Here is a 13,284-nt window from a genome sequence, read left to right as displayed (position 1 = left end):
CATTTTTTTTCTTGAATTTTTCAGCACAAAAAAAAAGTCCAACTTGGTTAACGAGAAGAAAAAAGCGTTTATTTATTTTTGAGGGTTAAGGCCATGTTCACACAATGCGTTTTTTACTGCGGAACCGCCGCGATTTTGCCGCTGCGGGTCCGCAGCTGTTTTCCATGCAGGGTACAGTACAATGTACCCTATGGAAAACAGGAACCGCTGTGCCCACATTGCGGAAATTCACTAAAAAAGCCGCGCTGAATAGCTGCGGTAAAAAAGAAGTACCATGTCACTTCTTTGTGCGGAACTGCAGCGGTTCTGCACCCATTGACCTCCATTGTGAGGTCAAACCCGCAGTAAAACCCGCAGACGAAAAAAATATCTGCGGGTTTTCTGCGGTTTGTGGTGCAGAACCGCTGCAGCAGGAAGTGCGTGGGCAGAGTGTGGCTGTCCTCCCGTGCCCCAATCCCACCCCCCCATGCTCCGATGCCACCCCCCCCCGTGCTGACGCCCCCCCCCCCCCTGTGCCCTCATCTCCCTCCCCCCTTATACTCACCAGGCCTCCCGGTGTCCGTCCGTCCATCTTCTCCCTGGGCGCCGCCATCTTCCAAAATGGCGGGCGCATGCGCAGTGCGCCCGCCGAATCTGCCGGCCGGCAGATTCGTTCCAGGCACATTTTGATCACTGTGATAACCTCACAGTGATCAAAATAATAAAAAAAAAGTAAATGACCCCCCGCCTTTATCACCCCCATAGGTAGTAACAATAATAAAATAAAGAATTTTTTTTTTTTCCCCCACTACAGTTAGAACTAGGGGTAGGGGTAGGGTTAGGGTATTTTCAGCCATTTTAACCCTAAAAAAACTTCCTAGAAAACACAGACTCTGCAGAGAAAACTGCATAAAAAAACCGCATCAAAAAACGCACCAAAAAACGCACCTGCGTTTTCTGCCAAGAGCTGCGGTTTTTAGTGCAGAAAAAACAGCAGGGAAATCAGGAACGTGTGAACATGGCCTTACCCTCTTTTTTTTTTTGCCTGATGGTTACACGGCTGCCAATGTTGAACCCACTGTTTAATGTGGTCGAACTTAAATTAGATAAAGTTCTTGATAACTTGGAACAATAGTGTGTTAGAGGCATTGAGCTCTTTTGGGTGTCCATGCTTAGTTGACGCTTGTCTTCAAAGAAAGAAAAAATGATCTTCCCACCATCCCCAACCCATCGGACCTGTTTTATCTCCTGAGGTGTGGTCCATGGCGAAACTTCAAAACTGGCCATTCAACTTTGTATGTGGTCTTGGATAATAAATCAACTGAGAAGAAAAGAAAGCTAAGTTACAAACTCTTATCATAGTGGGCTCACTGACTGGTCCTCAGTTAACTCGTTCTGCAGCCTGAAAGAAGCAGATCTCTCCCCCATACACAAGGCTATGTGCACACGTCAGGATTTTCTGGCAGAAATTTCCTGACAAAATCAGGACATTTCTGCCAGAAATCCGCATGCGTTTTTTGCGTGGATTTTACGCGTTTTTTGTGCGGATTTTTTGTTTTTTTTTCCGGACACTCCAATTTAATGGAAAATCCGCAAAAATAATGAACATGCTTTTTTTTGCGGAAACAAAAACGCAAACATGTGCACAAAACATGCAGAATGCACTCTAAATGATAGGATGCATATTGTTTGCGTTTTTTTTTTTTTTTTTTAGCAATTTTATAGTTTTTATCGGGAAAATCCGCAAAAAAAAAAAAAAAAAAAACGCAAAAAATCCTGACGTGTGCACATAGCCTCACGTTCGGTTTGCCTGTGACTTGATGGCGGCTTACCGCACAGCCAAATAGTTGCCGTAAAAATTCAGCAGACTGGAAATATTTCTCTATCCTGACCTCATGTTTCAGGGGAAGAGTCAGGAGACCTCCACGCACATTAACTTGGCATATGGAGGGGTCTTTACACAGTTTGTCCTCAGTCAGTTCAAATACTCCCCGCGGCCCACACCCCAGATGAATCTCTGGAGAAATAGCTGTGGAGCCAAACTAGCATTCTGCTGACAGCTATTGAGTGTATGGCCGCCTTAAAGGGGATCTTCATGACTCGGCTTATCAGATACTTAAGGCCTACTGTTGTTCTGTCTGCCTTAACAATCAATAAAAGTTTACAAAGATGATGATTCAATAAACCAATATGGCTGCACTTCCTGTTGTTACTCTGATAAACAAAAATGGCCGCTCCAACTGAATAGAAAAACACCCAAATCTCTGAAAGTAAAAGTAACCTAGTGACAAAACTTTGCCCTTTCCTCTTCCTTAGGGTGTACTAATAAATGGCCATTTTTATGGTTTGTGTGGAAATCCACTTTAAACGCCCCATAGTAGATATTGGGGAGGGTGTCTGACTGTTTGGCCTGATATCAGGTGACTTTCTAGTGGCCGCCTTCTGCTCTGAGAACAGCAGGTGTGACAGTTCTCGCCCACTGAAGATGATGTGATTACTTTAATTAGATAAGAGACTTAGCGGGATTCCAATTAAACCTACCTGACTGCACCACCAGCTAAACCTGTCAGCTGCCATTAGGTCATCGGAGGCAGCAGGCAGTGCCTGCTCGGAGAGTCATGCCCATCTTGGAGCCAGGTGCAGCTTATTACAGCGCCCCCATGTGTGCTCCACAGAGGAGGCACCACACTGTATACCAATATTGATCAGTACCAGTGCAGGAATCCCTGTAATGTAAGGCAGGATGTAACAAGAGGCTAATGGGCTCTTCAGCATGGAGGGTACTTGACAAATGCACGTTATTTTCCATGATAAATCAGGGTGTTGTAATGCAAAATTGAGTGGGCCGGGCGGCATGTATATAGCATTATTGCCCCCAGTGTTATTCTGATTGCTGCTCTTTCATGGCATTGTGACACTGGGGCTGATCTCATGCTGTGCCTGACCCCGAGGTCTGGTACAACAGTGCCCTCTGCTGGCAGAAGGATGGAATCACTGTTTGTTTTCTGCCTTCTGCAGTTTATAACTTCATTCTGGACAGCTGCTCCCATAGTCTCCGCCTGTACCAAAAGTGAAAGGCGTCTTGTATGCCGGGAACCAAACCGCTGCAGCCAGTCATAATTGGCTGTGGTTGGGTGACATTCATATAGATCATCAATTCCAGTGACTGAGTGGTCAAGGAGTCAGCAATGTTTTTTTTTTGTCTTGCTTTTTTGATCAAACAAAATGATGAAAAAGAAAAAAAAAAGAAAAAAATTATATATATATATATATATATATATATATATATATATATATATATATATATATATATATATATATATATATATATATATATATATATATATATTCCTGCTTTCCAATCTAGGATGTACAGGTACTTCCTATATTAGCGGTGGGTTTATGGAGCGAGTACTGATCGCTTAACCATGTAATATCTGGCAGTGGCACATAAATGGTTCCAATATGCATGTGCCAATGTTTGGGTGCCCATTGTCTGCTGAAGTTTTTTGTTTGTTGTTTTTTTTTTTAATAATTTACAGTGCAATACTGAGGCATTTCGGTGTGTATTTATATAGTATAAGGGATCAGATGGTTGCAGGTTCAAGTTATCCAAGAGGACCCCATCAAATAAGTGAAAGTGAATAATAAAAATGTAAAAAAAAATAATAGTTTTAATTTGTCCCTTTTTCGCAGTAAAAAACAATACAAAACAAAAATGTGTATGTATGTTGGTATTGCCACATCCGTAAAAGTCTGTTGTATAGAAATTAAAAAAGAATTAAACCATACAGTAAATGCTGTAATGGGGGGGAGAAAAAAAAAAGCCTTGGATTTTTTAGTAATTTCTTTCACCTCCCAAAAAATAGGCAATCAAAACATCAACTGTAACCTAAAAAAGTTACTAATTAAATAAATAAAAAAAATGGTTGCGGGTCTCAAAAAGTGGCAACACAAAGCAAGCTTTTTTTTTTTTTTAAGCTAAAGTAAAATATCCGTTTCATATCGCCGCAGTCTTATTGCCTTTGAGAATTATGTTGCCTTTTTTTTATTTTTTTTTATTGAAAGCTGAAACCAATTTTGAAATTAATAATAAAAAATACCGGTAATAATAATAATTTAATATAAAAAAAAATCATTAAATATAACATATATAACAATATTTTTTATTTTTCTATAAATGGGTAAGCAAAGCGTACATGAGTTCAGTCAAGGCAGGAACTTATTGTCATGGGAAATCATGGCCATCATATAAGTGGTGTATGAGACGATGAAAAGTATTGCTGGCTGGGACACTGGGATACAGGCCGTCTGTAAGCCGGGGACTCGCAGGTTCCTGGTTGCATGGATAACCCATAAATGACAGCTGCGGTCCCCGGAGGACAGAGGACGTTGTGTCTGCAGTCCGGAAAAGCAGATTTATTTAGAGGGATGTTTCATATCAACCTAAAAAAAGAAAATGTTTTGGAGGAACTGTTGTAAAAATTTTTTATTTTTTTTTCATTTTGTATGGTCCTAAAGTCAGAAAATGAACTTTGCAGTGTAATAACTTGTGGCCGCACTACAGATGCTGAGACGTGTGGTTGTTACGGCCGTCTGACTATACAGGGGCATTGGTTGATGGTCCGTTATGCCGCACGTTTTTTGTCTCTTTATTTTGGGGTAACTTATAGTCTTATCTTTTTTTAGGTTAGTGTAATCTGTTATCAGCCATTTGGCAGATGAGGGTCTGACTGTAGAACCTTTAGTAACACTGACTTGTATAGTTAGTGGTCCAAGCACACACCAGGGTACAGTATTAAGTTGAGATCCATGCTGGACCTTGTAGTTCCCCCAGTAGCTGTATAACCACGTGTTGCTTACCTCTGTTTTTTCCTCTCTTCCGCAGAGCGCGGCAGCCGCCCCGAGCCCAGTGCTTGGTAACATTCCTCCAAACGATGGCATGCCGGGAGGGCCGATTCCCCCTGGATTCTTCCAGGTACGCTCCTTTTTATGGTTTTCCGTTCGCAGCAGCTTCATCCTTTCCAGCAGGAACACCATCTTATGTAGCAGCCAGATCTCCGATTAGTGGGCGTACAGGTGCCGAGGCGTCCTTCCTCTGCTAATTACGGGACCCGCTAATCAGCAGGAATTATCAGTGGCATTAATGTTTAGCAAAGCTGTTAAACAAATGCTTGCAAAACGGCTAATTAATTTCTCTTAATTAAGGCAACTGCTGGTGGTAACTAGCCGTGCCGTCTCTGGCAGAGGGTTCACGGGACGAGCTTCTGCTCACGGAGCATCACAGCTGCGGAGTCTGCTCCACAGAGAGCGGAGGGATGTGTCGCCGCTATGATACGGCGCACGCTCTGCTCCATCTGCACACACCAAGCCGATAAATATCAAAGCCTGAGAAAATGCGCCAAGAGCTTTTATCAACGATTAGCTATAGGCGCTGCAGTGCCGGGCATTAAGACGCTGTTTTGTCTTCAGCAGGGGCCACCTGGGTCACAGCCATCGCCCCATGCACAGCCACCTCCTCACAACCCGAACATGATGGGTCCTCACAGTCAGGTAAGTCATTCATGCCACGGCTCATGAACAACAGCGCCACCAGTATGCATAGTCTGCGGCAGGTATTACAGCTCAAATCGCCCACTAAGCTGCAAACTTAACATGGCTGCTTTCGTTCAGAAATGGTGCAACCTCTGACCATGGGTTGTCTGGAATTGCATTCATTTAAATGGAGCTAATCTGTAATAACTTTCACAACCCAGGATTAGGGTGTGTGTGTGATATATATATATATATATATATATATATATATATATATATATATATATATATATATATATATATATATATACACACACACACACACACACACACACACACACACACACACACACACACACACACACACACACACACACACACACACACACACACACACACACACACACACACACACACTATTAGATGGTGGTGGTATAGCCATAGGAGGTGCAAAGGTAGCCTTGGACCTGAGGGGGCGCACAGCTTACACTGTGACGTGAATCCCTATTTTATAATGGTCCTGGGTAGATGGATGCTCTGTTATAGACCTTTCACGAGGGCCCAAATGTTGAGATACATTTTTAATGAACACTTTTGCATTTGTGCATTGATATCTTAAGATACCACAATATATATTTCCCTCCACAAACACCAGCTGAGCTCTGCCAGATCTCCATTTACTTTGCACATAACTTTATTTTTCCCCAATACTTCCTTTTCCAGCCTTTTATGTCTCCTCGATATGGTGGCGGACCCAGGCCTCATATAAGAATGGGAAGTCAGGTGAGAAGAATAAACTGTCGTCATTGGCAGCATTTACTGACCCTTTTTACTAAATCACAATCTCGCTTGTAAACTATCATAAGAAAAATTCCCCACTATCATAAGTCCGGACAATTTTTGTAATAATATTGGCAGTGGTTAATGCCACTACTGGTGTCGCTGTGGAGCCTACGCCACCGGAAGTCGGTGGGACTGCAGCCTTGTTTTTTGCACTACTGTGGATCTAATAATCCCCTCTTACAGCCTCCAGGGGGCGTCCCAGGATCACAGCCTTTGTTGCCAAACTCCATGGATCCAACCCGACAAGGTAACCCTCTGATGAAGCTGAACGCGCCCCTTTCACAAATCACGTGGAGCAGCATAATAATTTGTTTTTTTTAATCTTTAAGGACACCCTGGTATGGGAGGACCCATGCAACGGATGAATCCCCCTAGACCAATGGGCCCCATGGGTCCGGGACCTCAGGTGAGCAACTCTGTAAGGCTATGTTCACACGTTCCTGATTTCCCTCCTTTTTTTTTCAGGACTAAAAACCGCAGCTCTTGGCAGAAAACGCAGGTCCTTTTTTTGGTGCGTTTTTTTGATTTTTTTTTTTATGCGGTTTTTTTTTTATGCGTTTTTTTGATGCGTTTTTTGATGCAGTTTTCTATGCAGAGTGTGTGTTTTCTAGGAAGTTTTTTAGGGTTAAAATGGCTGAAAATACCCTACCCCTAACCCTACCCCTAACCCTACCCCTAACCCTACCCCTACCCCTAACCCTAGTGGAAAAAGTGGGGGTCATTTACTATTTTTTTTATTTTGATCACGGAGATAGGTTATATCTCAGTGATCAAAATGCACTTTGGAACGAATCTGCCGGCCGGCAGATATGGTGGGCGCACTGCGTATGCGCCCGCCATTTTGCAAGATGGCGGCGCCCAGGGAGAAGCCGGCCGGACCGACATCGGGAGGCCGGGTAAGTATAAGGGGGGGAGATGAGGGCACGGGGGGGGATTTTGGTTGCGTCGGAGCACGGGGGGGGGGGGGGGGGGGGTGTCATCGGAGCATGGGGGGGTGGCATCGGGGCACGGGGGGAGCAGCCACACTGCAGCGGTTCTGCACCACAAACCGCAGAAAACCTGCAGATATTTTTTTCATCTGCGGGTTTTACTGCGGGTTTGACCTCACAATGGAGGTCTATGGGTGCAGAACCGCTGCAGTTCCGCAAAAAGAAGTGACATGGTGGTACTTTTTTACCGCGGCTATTCAGCGCGGCTTTTTTCGCGATTTTACGCAATGTGGGCACAGCAGTTCCTGTTTTCCATAGGGTACATTGTAATGTACCCTGCATGGAAAACAGCTGCGGACCCGCAGCAGGAAAATCGCGGCGATTCCGCATGAAAAAAAGGATGGTGTGAACAGGGCCTTACTTTAGCCACTGATTCTTCTGCGTCCATACTTTTTTCACCTCCTTTTCAGTTAACAATCGTACCGCATTCTTCTATACCGGTATATCTGTCATTATCACTGGCATTCCTAACGTGCGGCTTGTGTGCATCATAAAATAAAGATTCGATCGATACTTGTATGTATTTTTGCAGACAGAGTAGTCTGTACAAAATCAGACTTGTCCAATCTTGATTTTGATTCTCTGATCATAATTACCAATGCAAGTCTATGGGTCAGTGAAAAAAATCGGATGGCGTCCATATTCTGCACGTTTTTCATCCTTTTGGATATGAGAAAGTTTAGAAACCTCCATTTATTCCCCTCCCCCATACAAGAAAAAATGATACTTAAAAAAACAAACAAAAAACAAAACACTGGTATGAGAAAAAATCACTGGTGTCTGAATGAGCCCTTATACTTTAGTGCAGGGGTCCCCAACTCCAGTCCTCAAGGCCCACCAACAGGTCATGTTTTCAGGATTTCCTTTGCATTGCACAGGTGATGCAATTATTACCTGGGCAAGACTAAGGAAATCCTGAAAACATGACCTGTTGGTGGGCCTTGAGGACCGGAGTTGGGGACCCCTGCTTTAGTGGATTGGTCTTGAATAATTCAGAAATGTCCTTAGGTGCTATACTGAACCGATGTGTCACTACACCCAATCCAGTTATTAGAAAGCTTACCCTACAAAACACATGGCTAGGTCATAACCTTCAGACCTTTGCTGGCCCCACTGATCTGCCCCATTATTTAAGCGATTGGCTGGGGATCTCAGGATGTTTATTTGCACCCATTAAAGTTTTTCATATGATGCCTGTAGTCGTTAGTTCCTCTGGTATTGCAGCGCTTATGGCACGGATCAATGGAAGCATTAATCATGTCCTGTGTCGGCTAATTATGATAATGATCAGGCTGCTGTTTGCTTCATCCGCAGCAGAATTTGGTAGATGTGCGATTACTGGATGGCATGTTATTCTGTGTTACTAACCCTCTCGTTTTTCTTCTCTTCCATTTCTTTCCGGATGATTCCCCCGTTACGTAGTCTGATCCTTGGTTATCATTGCAGAATTATGGAAGCGGGATGAGGCCACCACCCAATTCATTAGGTCCTGGCATGAGCATGTAAGGAGGGCATTTCACGGGAGCGGTAAAGGCTGATGCATAGTTTCTGTTAAAAAAAATAATGTATTGATTTATTTTAGGGGCCCCGGTGCGGGGAGGCCGTGGCCAAATCCAAACAGTGCAAATTCGGTAAGTCTAGCTTACTGGAGCAGAGGTGTGTGTGTGTGTGTGTGTGTGTGTGTATGTGTGTGTGTATATATAATATATAATATATATATATATATATATATATATATATATATTATATTATATTATATTATATTATATTATATTATATTATATTATATTATATATATATATATTATAGTATGTGTGTATATATATATATGTATGTGTGTATATGTATATTTTTTTTATAGTGTGATATATTTCATTTTTTTTTTTTTAAACTTAATTCTTTTTTTTTTTTCTTTTTTTTTTAAATTCTACTTTTAATTTTTAGACTTGAGGTGCATTCACACTCCCCATTTTTGCAGTCCTTGTTCCCGGCCCCGACCGTGGATCCTATTAAACATTTATTGTGTAAACCTACCACATAGGGCAACCCTTATTACCCGCAATGATTTCTATATCATTTTTATTTCCTAGCAGATTCCCTATTCGTCGTCATCGCCTGGCACATATGTGGTAAGTACTAGAAACTCTTGACTTATGAAATTTAGGTTGTGGCACATTTACTATAGCGGTAAAAAAAATTCCTATCAAAAATGTAATGCAATTGTTTAGAAAATTCATTTTACAAATATTGATTGGATGGCTTGTATCTTCACAGGGCCCACCTGGTGGCGGAGGACCCCCCGGAACGCCCATCATGCCAAGTCCTGCAGGTATGTATGATGCTTGTGATATACGGTTATTTATTATAATAAATATTTATATAGAATACATCAAAAACATTTTTTAAATTTTATCGTATTATATATTTTATAGTTGTTTTTTTTTTTTAATGAATTTAGCAATAATCTCGGTATTAAAGGAATGGATTCAAATAAAATATTTTCATGTTTAATCTTTGTTTTATAGAATCCACAAACTCAAGTGACAATATATACACAATGATAAATACTGGTCCGCCGACAGGGAACCGCTCAAATGTAAGTGAATCGGACTGTCATAATAGTGGTCATCACCCTGTGGCTGTCCAAATGCTGCGAAACTACAACTCCCAGCATGCTTTGGCAGCCCCAGGGCTCTTCAGATGCTGCAAAACTACAACTCACAGCATGCTCTGGCAGCTCCAGGCTGAGAGATCCTTTTGCAATAGCTGACAAAGGTTGTAAACTACTTCCATTATAACCTATTTTTCATTACATCTTATTCACATTAAATTCTTAATTTACACATCGTTATGGGGATTAGGGAAGGGAAGAGGATAGGGGAAATGGTGACATTACAATAACTATCCAATCACATTCTCTATATGCGATTCTGCAAAGTTATTTCTTTATCGCCTCTCATTGGGGGACACAGGAACCATGGGTGTATGCTGCTGCCACTAGGAGGCTGACACTATGCAAATAAAAAAGTTATCTCCTCCTCTGCAGTGTACACCCCACCGACTGGCATTATACTCTTCAGTTTAGCTTAGTGTCAGTAGGAGGTGGACACGGGTCTTTCATTAGACCCTTATCTACCTCAATGTGCGTCGTTTCTTTTCAGGTTTTTTTCCGGATGGGATACAGGGTGAACAGTCACACCTGTAGTCCCACAAGCGGACTATGAGTACGGCGTGTACTGCCACCCCGTATCCTCATAGATCCCTCAGCAGGACCAAGAGCCTGACACACAAGCGTGCTCAGAAGTCCGGTCCTGGCCCGTCCCCCACCCACTCGCCCACCAGAGCCTGTCGGTCGGAGGAGACGAGGACGTCCATCAGCAGCTCCTATGGACGTCTGATACCTTCTCAAGGTTAGTAGCAGACGACGTGGGATTTTACTAAGTGAGTATTTCTAAAGGGGTTCCCAGGACTCAGCGCGGGGTCATCGCTGCATTTGCAGCACTTTCCTCGTTCCCTGCGCGGTGGCTCTTTCTGACGTGGCGTTTTTTTTTTTTTTTCTGTCAGCCGCGCTACCTTTCCATGCCCCACCGCGTTCCTCCAGCGGTCGCCGTTCTTCCTTCAGGCCCCGGCCTCCCAGGGCCTGCTTGCGGCACACTCCTGCCTGCAGCTTTTCCCTCAGCGGTCGCTGGCTCCTAATTTAGGCCCCGGCCTTTCCCAGGGCCTACTTGCGGCGTACCAGCTGCCCTCAGCGTTCCCCCCTCAGCGTTCTATGCGGCGGCTCCTCGGGCGTCGCTCACCTCCACAGCCAGCTGGGGCCTACTCCGGCGACTCTTCTCCGGCGGCAGCGCTCCCTCTCTTAAATGCGGCGGCTGCCGCGCCGCTCTGCAGGGCAGCGGCTGCGCCGCGGGGATCTTGTCACCGGCTCCTAATTTAGGCCCCGGTTTTTCCGGGGCCTACTCCGGCGACTCTTATCCGGCGGCAGCGCTCTCTCTTTCATGCGGCGGCTTCAGCGCCGCTGTGCCGGGCAGTGTCTGCGCCGCGGGGGTTCTTCTCAGCGGGCATCGGCTTCTAATATAGGCCCGGGGCCTACTTCCGGTGCCGCGCTCCGCCCACTTCCTTCTTCATCGGGCGGGCTTTTCTCCCGCCCGACATACTGTGCCTGCTCATCGGCGCCCCCCTGTCTGGCTCCGCCCCCTTCCTCCAGGGACAGCGTCTGTGTGTGCTCACCGCTTCTTAGCTGCAGGAGCTCACGCAGCGCGCCCCACACCTTCGCCACTGCATCCACCGTGGGCACAGAATCCAGCACCTCAGGGCAGGAGTTCTCCACCGGCAAGTGGGACAGCTTCCAGGACGGGTCCGTGAGTAGCTGCACTGCAGACTGACACCCCCCTCTGCCCCACTGTCCCCTAACCCACTGGCATATTCAGGGACCTCTCAAAATGTCTACCTCTAAAGGGGGCCGCCATCGCCCCCCTACTTCTTCTTCTGCCTTAGTCACGTACTTTGCTTGTTCGTCCTGTAACAGCAAACTTCCCTCAGGTCAGTCCTCCCCGCTGTGTCAGTCCTGCAGCAACCCGATTGTTCCCACTGCCCAGGATCCCCCGGCTGTTCCGCCCGAGAGTGATCCCCCCATCCCAGGCTGGGCCGCCTCTCTGTCACAATCTGTGGCCGATTTAACACGGGTATCTCAAACCCTGGTGTCCGCGCTTGATCGGTTACCCCTGCAGACCCCGGCCATAGCCAGCGGGTCACAGGAACCGCCGCCAGAGCTCTCCTTGATAAGCCACAAAAGGTCCAGACAGGAACGTCGGGCTGAGTCCTCTTCGCGCTCCATCTCGCCGCTCGGCCCTCCCCCGCGGTTGGTGTCCCACCGATCCTCCTCCCCTGAGTCAGGCGAGGCATTATCTGATGCGCCTTCGGAGGATACTTCGGAGCTGGATCCTAACCAAATCGCCACCATGAGTGAGACAGTCCAGAACCTCATAGGGGCAATAAACCAAACATGTGGCATCAAGGATCCCTCTACGGAACCCGCAGATCAGGCGGTTTCGTTTAGACGGGCCAAACCACCTTCAAAATTTTTCGCTCCTCATCCTGAATTCGAGGAAATCTTGTCCAGAGAGAGAGAGAGCCCCACTAGGCGTTTTCAGAGGGGAAAACGCCTGGGTGTGCTATATCCTTTTTCTCCAGAACTTAACGCCAATTGGACGGCCTCTCCCTCGGTGGATCCCCCTGTTTCCAGGCTGTCCACCAACACGGTGCTTCCTCTGTCCGGCGGAGCATCTCTGAAGGATTCTAACGATAGAGTTATAGAATCCTTCGCGAAATCTGCTTTTGAAGCGGCTTCAGCGGCTCTATGTCCAGCTTTTGCGTCCACTTGGGCTTCAAAATCCATCTCAAAATGGGCCAAGGATCTTCGGCGAGGTATCCTAGATGGGGCGCCTCCCGCGCAATTAGCGGAACTTGCCAACCAGATTTCCCACGCTGGTGAATACCTGGTTTCCGCCTCCCTGGATGTCGCGTCTTGCGCGGCTCAAGCTTCCAGCAATGCCGTTGCCATCCGCCGGACCGTTTGGCTCAAGGCCTGGCAGGCGGACTTGTCCTCCAAAAAGTCCCTCACTAGTCTGCCCTTCCAGGGCTCTCGTCTCTTTGGTTCCCAGCTGGACCAAATAATTAAGGACGCCACCGGGGGTACAAGCTCTCTTCTCCCCCAGGCTAAGCCTCGTCGCCCTCCTCCTAGACGACAGTTTCGTCGCTTTGCTGCGTCAAACTCCTTTTCCCAGCAGCAACAGAGGCCACAGGCACGTCAAGAGAAGAAGGCGGTGTCCTTTAGGCCCACTCCGTCCTGGCGTCCTCGCTTCTCCCAGGGTAGATCCTCCAGGCCCAGGACTGGAAGATCCACCTCGGCATGACTCTCAGCAAGACTCCAGCCCGACTC

At 45.9% G+C, this 13,284-nt stretch overlaps 1 protein-coding gene across 7 annotated transcripts in view; it reads left to right on the top strand.

The window, feature by feature from the left end:
* The window catches only part of SSBP3 (single stranded DNA binding protein 3), a 50,071-nt gene that overhangs the window by 28,873 nt on the left and 7,914 nt on the right, over positions 1-13,284 (top strand). Inside the window, exons 5-14 of one of the 7 annotated variants that reach the window (XM_069737871.1) lie at positions 4,868-4,957; positions 5,455-5,532; positions 6,238-6,297; positions 6,541-6,604; positions 6,687-6,763; positions 8,769-8,848; positions 8,929-8,977; positions 9,440-9,475; positions 9,621-9,675; positions 9,872-9,942. In XM_069737871.1, coding sequence (XP_069593972.1) covers positions 4,868-4,957; positions 5,455-5,532; positions 6,238-6,297; positions 6,541-6,604; positions 6,687-6,763; positions 8,769-8,848; positions 8,929-8,977; positions 9,440-9,475; positions 9,621-9,675; positions 9,872-9,942 — 660 coding nt within the window. Of the gene's footprint in view, positions 1-4,867; positions 4,958-5,451; positions 5,533-6,237; positions 6,298-6,540; positions 6,605-6,686; positions 6,764-8,768; positions 8,849-8,928; positions 8,978-9,436; positions 9,476-9,620; positions 9,676-9,871; positions 9,943-13,284 lie in introns of all 7 variants that reach the window. The other 6 variants (XM_069737869.1, XM_069737868.1, XM_069737870.1 and 3 more) reach the window with 6 other exon arrangements.

This window comes from Ranitomeya imitator, chromosome 8, assembly GCF_032444005.1.
Source record: "Ranitomeya imitator isolate aRanImi1 chromosome 8, aRanImi1.pri, whole genome shotgun sequence".
Lineage (NCBI taxonomy): Eukaryota > Metazoa > Chordata > Amphibia > Anura > Dendrobatidae > Ranitomeya > Ranitomeya imitator.
The sequence above is the reverse complement of the archived record's forward strand: the minus strand, read 5'-3'. Positions and strand labels throughout refer to the sequence as shown.